At 34.4% G+C, this 12,551-nt stretch overlaps 1 protein-coding gene across 3 annotated transcripts in view; it reads right to left on the reverse strand.

Moving 5' to 3' along the window:
- Window positions 1-957: 957 nt before the first annotated feature.
- Window positions 958-12,551, reverse strand: part of SLC12A2 (solute carrier family 12 member 2) — a 106,690-nt gene continuing 95,096 nt past the window's right edge. For 2 of the 3 annotated variants that reach the window (XM_023196915.3, XM_023196899.3), the window contains 6 exons: window positions 11,500-11,622; window positions 9,517-9,628; window positions 7,621-7,707; window positions 6,066-6,201; window positions 5,721-5,788; window positions 958-4,104 (listed from right to left, as the gene is read on the reverse strand). In XM_023196915.3, the coding sequence (XP_023052683.1) occupies window positions 3,969-4,104; window positions 5,721-5,788; window positions 6,066-6,201; window positions 7,621-7,707; window positions 9,517-9,628; window positions 11,500-11,622 (662 nt within the window). In that variant the 3' untranslated portion in view covers window positions 958-3,968. The remainder of the gene's footprint in view (window positions 4,105-5,720; window positions 5,789-6,065; window positions 6,202-7,620; window positions 7,708-9,516; window positions 9,629-11,499; window positions 11,623-12,551) is intronic. The other variant, XM_023196907.3, reaches the window with a different exon arrangement.

The following is a 12,551-nucleotide window of genomic DNA, read 5'->3' on the forward strand; positions in this document are numbered from 1 at the left end:
TATCTTTTCTTCCTGGCGAATGAACAGCAGAAACCTGCTGGCTCAAAGATGAATGATGTTCTTGTTTTAAAAACTGTTGGATGGTCTGATATTAGAAAATGTCACATACATAGTTGCCTTTAAATTATCTTTTAGCTTTCCAAATAAGTGAGAATAGTGGCCTGAATAGTGGCTTGAGAATAAGGAAGACGACAAACAAAAAAATGGATATTTACATTTTGTTTTGAACATATTAAGGCAGCCTGTAGCCAACCTATATTTCTAACTATAATTTGCCTTACCTGAACACACATTTACTCAGCGGACAGAGGTGAGTAATTTGGAAACGACCAATCTATCCCAGCCATCTGTCTTATGGATCAGCCAGCAGTGAATGCATAATGAAGCAATTCCTGGGGATGAAAGACCCGGGCTCTAGACCAACAACCTTCCTTGATTTACCACATGACCTTGGAAAACTCCCTAAACTGCTCCAAGCTGCTTTCTCAAGAGTAGAAGAAAGAAACAGCTGTCCTGCACATATACCACACCTACAGTCATGTTCAAATGAGAAAATGAAAATGCTTTCTAAAACTCTAAATGAGCTTAGATAAAAATCTTTGGAAGGAAAGAATCAGATGATATTCAGGGACTACGAATCGCTTTTAATCTTCTAGTTTCCTCACTGACAAATGAGAGATTTGGCCCAAAGATAAAGCAGAATTAGAAAAGCCAGGTCACTTAAAAAAATCCATAATGAGCTGCAGCTCAGATGGTTCAGTCATACTGTAAGTATCAATAGTGATTACTGCAAAGGTTTAGGAATAGTGAACGACTTTTCCGGGGCATGAATATTAAGGTAAAAGCTATTTAAAAAATTCAGAAATGAATGAAGCAATAGTTATCTAAATGAGACAAAACCACAAAGCTGGCAAAAACTTCTTACAAAACAGATAAAATATAAGAATGGACATTAAATAGGTTGAATGAATCCACTTCCTTTATTGCAGTAACCTCTGTACAAAGCAGCAACTGCAATACTCAAGGTTAAAACATTAGAAAAGCATTTGTGTGACAGTTATAGTACAGTATTATCAAAATATTACATTTTCAAACTTAGCAGATAATCATCCACCAGAGCTCAAATCTTTAAATTATTTCCATAGTCTTAAAAAATATGTAATGTCAGAATGCATATAAAAAGAATGTAAAAGGAAACCTAAAATACAAATGGAATAATGTAACAAATAAATAGTTGATTTCAGTAACTGTTAATAATCAGCTTAACACCACCTTCTCTTTAAACTCACTGAATTCTTACTTATAGGAATAATGAACTGTCAAATGCCATGGCATAATTATTTATTTCCAAGCTATCACCAATGATTAGAACTAAAAAAAATTTCGCACAAAAATCAAAATTTAGCATAAATAAAGCTATTTTTAGCTTCAACACTAGCTAGCATCTCTAAGAATTGCTGAAATAAGTACTATAACAACCTTGCAAATTTTCGACCTGATGTCTAGTGTTAAGTGAAAGTAATGCATTTTTTTAAGTGAAAAGCTTCTTACATTATTTCACAGACAGTATTACCCAGCCCACATTATGAATATGTAGATACATTTTATGTACTTTATACACACATGTACGACGCATGACATTTGGTTCCTGTAGTACAGATCACAATGTTGTTTTCCTGAATGGGAAAAACTTTAAAAAAAGTAAGTGTACCTGTGCACATTTCAAGCTAGCAGCACTCAGTCCATGCCCTGTTATCCATTTTTAAAGTTCACACGTTATTGTTTACTGAATAATATAGTATTTCTACTGTCTTTACCCCCAAACATTGCAAAACCTGCAATGGAACAATGCTGTGAGTTAAAATGTAGAAATTTTTTTAAAGAAAATCAGTTACTTCATTTTCTTAATATTCTGATTTCAAGTTATCAGATCTCTATACCTAGCTCATACTCATGCAGCAAAAATGCCGCACACCACTGAAAATAACGTTATAGATGTCTATCAAGATTCATGAAAACCAGCCGGGCGCAGTGGCTCACGCCTGTAATCCCGGCACTCTGGGAGGTCGAGGCAGGCAGATCACAAGGTCAAGAGAGACCATCCTAGTCAGTATGGTGAAACCCCGTCTCTACTCAAAATACAAAAATTAGCTGGGCATGGTGTGGCGTGCTCCTGTAGTCCCAGCTACTAGGGAGGCTAAGGCAGGAGAATTGCTTGAACTGACTGGGGAGGCGGAGGTTGCAGTGAGCTGAGATCACGTTACTGCATTCCAGCATGGCAACAGAGCCAGACTCCGTCTCAAAAAAAAAAAAAAAAAAAAAAATTCATGAAAACCCGCATAAATTTTCCACCACAGAAACTTGTATCAATTGACTCACTTAACAGTACTTTAGGCGAAGTATTCTCTATTTTTGAACTGGAAAATTGTGTGAAATTACAGCATGCCCTTCAAATGATCACCTTTGTTCTCTATGAAACCTGTATCTGTTAATCTGATTTTGAACTTGTTTACTTAAACAAAAGTTTGCCTAATGAATCTTGATCACTTTAAAATGCAAAATACCAGCAACATAAATTTCATTATATATACACATATGCATCTGTGTATGCATATACATATATACACACACACATACAAATATGTAGACATCCCTTGAAATGTTTTCAGGAAATCCTTCCTTGAATTATAAATGAAAAACTTCACATTAATAATTTTATATAAAGCTTTTAGTAACAGTACATATGCACTGTCAAAATTGTACTAGTAGACTATGATGTCAAAACAGACATTTCAAAAGCACAAACTGGCAGTTTTTCTTAACACAAAAGTTTTAAAGTATTAAGAATGGATTAAATTTTAATGTTCAGAATAATCTGTTCAAACCTGAGTGTAGTAAGACTAAGTGTACTTGACAGTTGAATGAATTAAGCCTAAAAACATTTCTCTAAGAAACCAGTGGTCCATTTAACCATTTGATGAAACATTATTTTAATGACTTATAAAGGATAGTACAGTATACTGAAATTCCACTTAAATATTGAAATACTCTATTAAATGACATTGCTTTGTCTAAATTTCCTCCATAAAATCTGTTAGCATTTCTTAAAAGTCCCTCAGATTTGAGGGAAATTCTAAATTAGGACAGTTTTCTCTCCAAATAAATATAAATGATCTTGAGTATTTTTGTTTAAAGAATGACGTTTTTAAGCATGGTATACAGAAGTATGGGATGAATCTTTAATCTTCCCTAAGGTTTCAAGAGATAATAATATAGTGATAATAGCCAATCAGAGGGGTTAAAAAGGCATTTGGGGGGCTTTTTTTCCTAGCTTTATATTAACATATACTCATATAAACCTTACCATGGGGTCACTTTTTGGTTACCATTTCCCCTTCCCCATTTTTCATTAACCTGCCCTAATTCTCACCTTTAATATCTAACAGATACCTTTATAAAATTAACAAAACACATACAGTACTCAACACTAAATGGTCAATGGAAGAAGACAAGCAGTGTTCATTTTGTTTTAAAGTGGAAGAGACTAGAAATAAAAACAACAGTTGAAGGCAAAGTTTGACATTCTATAAATTTATAAAAGAGGATATATGGATGAAATTTGGTTAATTTCAGAAGGCACCTCAAGGCTAAAGGCTTTTTGTACTTCTTTCATCAATCAAAAAGTTGACACGCTTTTATTGCTATTCAAGTAGCAAAGGAAAACTACTCTCACAAACTTCAGTTCAACAGAGAAGAATCACCATTAAGATTGAGATATGGAATTGACTAAAACCGAAGTCTCCATACACATATCAATGGAGCAACTTTCCTGTGTGCTTTCAAATTAATGAAATCGTGAAAGAAAAGTCACTATTCGCCACTGTGATGTTAATGTGTCATTGAAGATTTCAGTTACTACACTAGGCACTGAAGTACCATTCTGGAGGGCTGTCCACTGTATAGAACATTTATGAGTAGAAGGTAAGGACACTCTGATGATTCCCACGAACTAGGAGGATTGGTGGTAGGTCCTTAGATAGAGCTTCTAACCATGCCATGTAGAGAGCACTAGACACAGCACCTTTTCGTGCAACTGGGAGACTCCTGGTATCAAAAAGAGAAAAAAACCCTGAGCAATGCATTTACAGAATAAAATGTAGCAAAAATTATAAAGTAGATTACAATAAGTTACTATAAATTACTATAATTACAGAATATTTCTCAGTGCAGGAGAATTCTGCATACAGAATAACAACCATAGTTGTGCTGCTTAGCGATGGAGACTCATTTGTTAGAACTTATTGTCAGGCAATTTTGCCCTCATGAAAACATCATAGGAGTACTTACACAAACCAAGACGGTATAGCCTACTACACATCTGGGCTATATGACACAGCCTGTTGCTCCTAGGCTACAAACCTGTACAGTATGGTACTGTAGTGAATATCATAGGCAACTGTAACACGATGGTAAGCATTTGCATAGCTAAATACAGAAAAGATACAGTAAAAATACGGTTTTTTTGTTTTTAAGAGAGATGGGTCTTAATACATTGTCCAGGCTGGACTCAAAACTTCAGGTCTCAAGCAATCCTCCCACCTCAGTCTCCCAAGTAGCTGAGACTACAGGTGCATACCATCGTGCCCCCAGCTTAACATATGGTATTATAATCTTATGGTACCACCATCGTACATGTGTATATAAAAGACTATAATCTTTCAACAAAGATTTTTAAGAATTTGTTCATAAGAACAGTAAATATTTCTATAAACCACAGTATCTCTGATATATAACACTAAATCCTAGATTCCCCCTTCTTTCATAAGAATAGAATTCTTTTAGGTGAAAGGTATGTTTACTATCAAAATTTAGAAAACGGAAGCTATATATGGATAAATGCAATTTTCACCTTCTTATCTCAGTTTTAATTTCTATTTATGGATGGTGGTAGCAGTGACCAGTTGCTCCGTAAGTTTTTCTCTAAATTTCTGCGTTCTAGTGTCTTTTCCATTACAGGTATTTATCATCAGCAAAACTTGAAACTTTCTGATTTATTAGATGCTTGTTGTTAAACTAACAATCTTTTGATAGTTTTTTTTTCATTATTTGGCTTTTTTTGTGGGGGAGAGGCCTGAGCTTTCCTATCTAAGGACACATGTTCCAGAAGTGAGAAAATGTGGGTTCAAAGAATATCTAGCTAACCTAGTTCAGTAGAGGAAGAGCCAAAGTAGGCATTTAGCATCTGTATTTAACTCAAGGACAATGTGTCGGTATGTACAATTTGTGTGTGGAAAACATAACGGGAATCCAGACAGGAATCACTATTCCAGTTTAATCTGCCAAATAACATTTTTTGAGTTATTTTCAAGAGGAAGCTGTCTGGGGTCCAAATTTTAACGTAGGACCCTCCTATCCACACATACTTAATGGCTATGCTGTAGTGTTTACAAAGATAAGGAATTTTGAAAAGGTGAGAAGAAGTGTAAACAAAAGGTTCCAATATAACTTATTACGATAAAAAAATTACTTGGGATTCATATAAGCTTAAGGTTAAAGTTTTTGTCTTTCTCCATATGCTTAAAGCATAGTATATTTTTACAAGTTTGTTTTTTCCTCCTTATAACAACTTAAGTCAATATGGGTGTTATATAGATATGTAGTTGGAACAGAAATTAATTCAAAGCATATTATCAGAAACTAGCAAGAAAATCTTTACTTACATGACGATAATATTAGCTGTGCTTGAATGTTCCTTTAATAATTCATTTAACCTGATCTGCCGGTATGTCTGAAATGAAACAGGACAAAGTCATTCCTAGACCATTTGGAAATACGAATTTAGCATGGTTCATAAAACTATAAGGAGACAAAAAGAAACGGAAATGAATTTTAGTGTAATAAAAATATCTGTTCTTTTTTTTAAAAAAAATTCTTTCCGCTAACCTCAAATAAATCTATTTCAGAGTTCATTTATACAACTGACCCCTCCTTAATTGAAGTTCTTGGTTTTCATGTCTTTTATTATATAAAAGATCAATGAAAATAAAGCAGAAGAGAAAGAATACCTTGGTCTTATAAAGTTCAAGTTCATTATCTGTTATTCGCCACGGTTCATCTTCTTTCATTTTATCTGCAATATCCTGCTCTTTATCATCTTCATGAAGTCTGTATGGCTCAATCATTTCCTCAAAAGCTATAATACTTTAAAAAACAAAGAATTCTCACAACTAATCTTATTTTAAGTTACATAACAGAAAGATCTTAAATACTAAATTAAAACTTGCAAAGTTAGTGCCTCTCATTTATTATGCTCCTCTCCATACCCCAACCATAATAATCACTTTGGCAATTTATTTCAAAAACAGCAATTTCTAGTCTCTGAAACTGATGAGAAAATTAGAACCCATATGGACAATACAGACTGTGCATCCCTAATCTGAAATCCAAACTGCTTCAAAAATCTAAAACTTTCTAAGCACCAATATGATGTCTAATGGAAATGCTCAGTGAAACATTTTGAATTTCTGATTTTTGGATTAGGGATTCTAAACCAGCATGTATAATGAAAATGTTCCAAAATTTAAAAAAAAAATCTGAAATCTGAAACACTTTTGGTTGATCCCAAGCATTTGGGATAAGGAATCTCCAACCTGTAATAAAACTGCATTTTTAACTGCTAAAGCTGATCTCCCTGTATACCCCTTCTCCCCCTATGGCCATTTTCTCTCAACCTAAATATATTTTACCATAGTAGCCAAAATGATACCTTTGAGCAGTAAGTCAAATTGTGTTACTACTATGCTCTAAAACACCCAAAGGCTTTCCCAGTTATCAATGAATAAAAGTAGTGTAAAAAAATGTACTAGAACATTTTGAAGGGGAAAAGGGCAGACACTAAAAATTTAAGGAAATGAAAAATTAATTTCTACATCCATATACTTACCACTAAAATAACATGAATGGCATTCTAATCCTCTATGAACATGAAAAACGTATTTTTCAGTATCAAATCTAGTATGAAGCACCCAGTACACAGTTTTACAATAAAAGCAATCTCACCCTGATTACAACCTTACAAATTTTACCTTACTGTTTCCTATCTAAAAGGAATTCTTTATATCAGTTTCATATTGATTCAACATTAATCTAAGAATTAAAATTATATCAGGTAAAATAAATACAAATATCATTATAACCTGTATATACCATTTTCAGGTGGAATATTCCACAGTCTTTCCTAGAAGAACTCTGAATGCCAACTATTGTGGGCAAATGTTTAGATTTTCCTGTTTTAGCAATAAAACAAAACAGTGGAAAGTAATAGGTATGTAGAGCAGGGACTGAGTGGTTATGATGACTGCAGGCAGGGGCAATGGAAATGAACCACCTTTCAGAAATCACATGTAAAGCTGTAATTTAAATCCTCTCTGAATATTGAAAACTCTTTAGACTTTCTTTAATATCTGATATATGCATACCAACTATCAATGCTAGATTTTTAAAATACTGACTTCACATATAACTAACAGCAGGAAAATAAATCTCTGGGTTTTAATTAAGTTCAATCTGTGTCTGAGTAGGCCATCTCTAAAAGGATCAGAAATTTGTAGAGTAACTTACTTTTCTTTCTTTGGTTTGGTATTGATATCTCCTAGGACCATAATGTCAGAAAAGTCTATTCGGAACTTGCTAAGCAAAGTAGCCATCCTACAACAAAAATTAATAGAATTAAGATACAAGTATTTTCATTCTATATTGGGCTGAATCCATATATCTGAAAAGCATGATTTACAGAAAAAGTCAGTCTATCATGTGCTAAACAATGTCCATTTGAATTAATTCACACCATTCATTCACAAAGCAGATTTAAATTCACTGAGTACTTTACTTTCTGAGTAATCACTGAGTATTTTACTTTCTCTGAATCTCTCCTTAGTACTGAGTAATGGACAAAGAAAGACATTAATAATTAAATTTAAATGGTAGCTAATGTTTCTTAAATTTAGTCAAACTATATTGATAAGTACATAAATTTCAATAAAAACTAGCCGACAAATATTTATTTTTGGATTATTCTTCCATCCAAGAAGAATGCTTATCTCAGGGCCCAAATATGACCTGTGGGCCATACTGAAGATACAGTTGATGGCAGATTAAGTTCATAGCATTTTGGGGGAGGAGGGAACTGAAACAGGACATAGAAAAGGAGCATCAACAGACCTGATTTTTCAGTAAATACCTTTCTGAAGGCATAGCTGGCAATGAAACATTGGTGGCAACAATAGAACAGTTGAAGTGCAAATATATACAAAAAACAAAATGCAATTTTATTTGTAATGAAAATGTTTTTAAATTGAGATAAGAGAAAAAAGATCTGCTACAGGTTTGATTATTAAATTTATTATTAGTATTTCTTGCATAATTCACTATTTGAAATGAATAAACACCTAGTTGAATTCCAGGACCTATCAGTTAAGTGCCTACTATAAAACATGCTAAACATAACAGGGCCCACAAAACTTAAATAAGAAAATAAATATAATACCTGCCAGAATGTGATGAGTGGTAGGTATTAAAGTACATTGTGATTCCGGAAGGAAACATAACAACTAGATCTGGGGGTAAGGCAGGAGAAACAGGAAAGGCACTACAAAGAACTGAGCTGGGTTTTAAAGAGTGCAGTATTTAAAGAGATAAAAGGAGAGGCAAGTGAAGAACTATTTACAGGAGATGAGAGTAGGCAAAGGAGTAAAAGCCTGAAGTCACATGCATGCTTAGAGCATATGGAAAAGTATACTGAAGTATAAGGCATACTGGGGGAAATAGAAGAATAGAAAGGGAATGAGAGGACAGACTGTCAAGGGCCTTGACTGCTACATTATAACAATTAGATTTTCTATGGCAGGTAGCAGGAAAGTCGTTAAAGTATTTTGGGTAGAGGAATTATATGGTCAAAACTCTGCTTTCTGAAAAATAAAACTGGGTTTCAATGCTTCTAAGTACCCATGTCTTTGATCCATAATGTGTACAATATACATGTTACATGTCAAAGACAAAACAAGAGTACTTACAGAGCAGGAGAGAAATACTGAAACAAGAACTATAATTGTGACAGTATATTCAGAAAGAATCGGATGAATGACAATGGCATCCTGCATTTTGTTGTTTAGAGTCTACAACAAAATGTATCCCATATACAAATAGGTAATGTTTGTGCACTTTCTCCCCTGATTAAAAGAAAAAGGTTGCTTAGCACTTTAAAGTTACAAGTATTTAAGAAGGACCTTCTAAAAATGCTAATATGTTAAAAAAATTACATCTAAGTAAAATTAAGTATCTACTAGTTAAACATGAAGACTAAAGAGAACAAGGTTATATTTAAAATTTTTAACTTCAGTAAAGAACAAAGCAAGATAATAGACATTTTCTGGATTGTCTAATTTTTATCCTATCAAATTTATACTGCAGCAATGAAGTGCTACTAGACGCATGCCCTTCAATGTGAAATAAACTTACGCTCTCCGGTCATGGTCTATTCTGTTTATTTTTCCACCAATGAATACTCTGATCTTACAGTCTTTCCATTTTTTCTTGGTAGTCAGAAGGTAAGGTATCAATAAGGTCAAACCTGAATTATAAAAATATAATGAATCATTTACTAAATGCTAATTTCTTAATCAGGAACATCAATTTAGCCTCGAAACACATGTCTACTACACCACCATATAAAGCAAAAATATTCTTTCTGTCCTTCCTTGATAATTCAGTCAAAAAGCCATTAGCAGACCTGAGAAAGAAGGGACTCCTAATGGAGTCTGATCCCATTTAAGGAAGGTAGCCAAATGGGATAGCGGCCTGGTAAAGTCAGGAGATTAGTCACGTACAACAGGATTGAGAAAATAAGTGTATTTATTGACCTTAGCAGGAGCCATGTTTAACAATGAAATTAGAAATATGAAAAGGGAGAAGCTGGACTGAAATTGGTTTTTGATCTCCATTTATAACTCCACACACACATATACAAGGAGTTCCTGGCTCTGTCCATTGAGAAGGCCTGGGAGCAGTGACACTCTAGTAGACACAAGCATATCCAATGCCCTGATCTTTGTTTCTAAACACTGTTATTCAGTAAAGGAACCAGCATTCCTTGGATAAAGGGTTACTTTCACGGCTATGAAGGGCAAGTGCAAAACAATAAAACTGAGCCTGGAACATCTTCTTGTGTTGGAAAATAACTCAAAAGAATGACTGGGACATGATAAATGGAAACAAATCAGCCTAAGGAGGATTGTGCTGGCGAAATATGGGACAACTGGAACATCAAAACAAACGAAAGTAACAAATTATATTCTGGCATAGTTTGGATATCAGCCCCTACTGAAATCTCATGGTGAACTGTAATTAATCCCCAGTGCTGGAGGTGGAGCTTAGTGAGAGGTGTTTGGATCATGGGGGTTGGTCCCTCAAGGTTTGGTGCTTGTCTTTGTGATAGTTCTCATGAGATCGGGTCATTTAAAAGTGTGTGGCATCTCTGTCTCCTATGTGTCTCTCACTCCTGCTTTCATCATGTGTTGTGCCTGTTCCTGCTTTGCCTTCTGCTGTAAGTAAAAGCTCTATGAGGCTTCTCCAGAAGCTGAGTGATGTCAGGACCATGCTTGTGTGGCCTGCAGAATCGTCAGCAAATTAAACCTCTTTTCTTTACAAACTACCCAGTCTCAGGTATTTCTTCAAAGCAACACAAGAACAGTCTAATACATATCCCACTGAATATCAATAAAATAGGAATCAATGAGTCCACACTCATAGAAATAAAGAGAAAGCTCTTCCTTACAATAAAATGCCAACTAATAAATGAAGAAACGATGGAACAGGAAAATCATCATTTGGCAACCACAACAACAACAACAATAAACATCAATGGATGCTAAAGATAGTGGCGAAGGCTGTAAGAATAGTGTATTTACAGTCTCAGAGTAACTCCTCTGTGCCATCCCCAATACCTGTAATTATAAATGTTGGGGGGGGGGAGGATAACTTTTCAGTGAATAAACGTGGTAAAAATCATGTATTACTCAATGGTTCATTTCATCAGTGATGGGACAAATCAACGTCCTGTGCCACCTGATGAGATGTAGACAGAAGAGCACAGCATCACTTCTGTGATATTTCTGCCAAAGACAGATAGACAACCTAAAAACTAATGAAAATAAAACATTAAAATAGCACTTCAAATTGGGTGACAGTCAACAAAACGGTTCATAATATTAAAAGTTAAGGTCATGATGCTCAAGGAAATACTACTGAACAACCTCCGCATTAGGGATACTGAAAAGACCAGACTGCTAAATGCTGTGTCTGATTCTGAAATGAATCCTTTTGCTTTTGGGAATGTTGGCAAAATTTGAATGGGGTTCACGAGTAAAGAGTGCCTGCCATTTCTTACTATTTTCACAATTTTACTAAATTTAAAATCATTTTTTAAAAAACTAACAACCTTACCTCCATCATCAAAAAGCCACCAGACGTCAATAGTATTCCTTCCTTGTTTTTTCTGAAACTGTGTACTAGCTTCAAGAAGCTTTTGGTCAGCTACATTTAAAGGCACAATAGGGCCTTTGGATTCTAAAGGATTAAGCAAAAAATAAAATGTAAGCAAAGTAAATATTAAAGTCCCTTTTGCTGAATTCCTATCGTTTCCTAATTTTTGTATATTCAGATGTTTATACTACAGACAATTCAGACAATTGTATATGGCATCTACCATAAACTTTCAGTTGTTTATAATAAAAGTTTACTTTATAAATGGCTAGAGAGACATAACTCTTTACAATAGCTAAACCAATCCAAATTATCTGCCTAATTACTAATATTTTCAAGCATTCTGAATGAATGTAAGAGAATCATAAATAACAATCAGAAAATTTTACTGAGCTGCTAGATTTTGTGTTTTGAAAAGCTGTTTTAGTCAAACTGGACAAATCAAGTTTATATACCTGTTCTGTGAAACTATTTCTTTGGTAATCTGGTATCTCAATAATTTAAAGCTCACAACTTTTTAAAAGACAAAGTTGTTATCTGTCATAAAAATGAAAGATGGGAGTTGAAGACATACTAACACATTCTTACAATGATCACAGTGACACCTTAGTCTAAAGAAAGACTTCTAATTTTTACCTATGTTTTGTCCCCAGTAGGTGGAACCCAATTCTAAAGCCATATAACCACCACATCTTTCTCTGAACCACAGAAAGATGGTGGGAGCGCCTTGGAAGGGCACCCATCTGCTGCAGGCCTGAGAACAGTACACCAAGGAGTTCCCATTTATATTCCCAGGAGTCAAAACAAAACAAAACAAAAAACAGCATTGATTCCGTGAGCAAGCAAATGACTACCATGAAACTCCTACACCAAAATTTTAAAAGCAGAAATCCATACGAGGACATCTGATTACTTCTGCAGAATGTCACTTTTCATGCTGCTGTGATATATGCAAACATGACAAATGATTTTGCACGATGAAATAATATGGCTACCAAACCACACTGCTCCAT

The sequence above is a fragment of the Piliocolobus tephrosceles genome, chromosome 4, assembly GCF_002776525.5.
Source record: "Piliocolobus tephrosceles isolate RC106 chromosome 4, ASM277652v3, whole genome shotgun sequence".
Lineage (NCBI taxonomy): Eukaryota > Metazoa > Chordata > Mammalia > Primates > Cercopithecidae > Piliocolobus > Piliocolobus tephrosceles.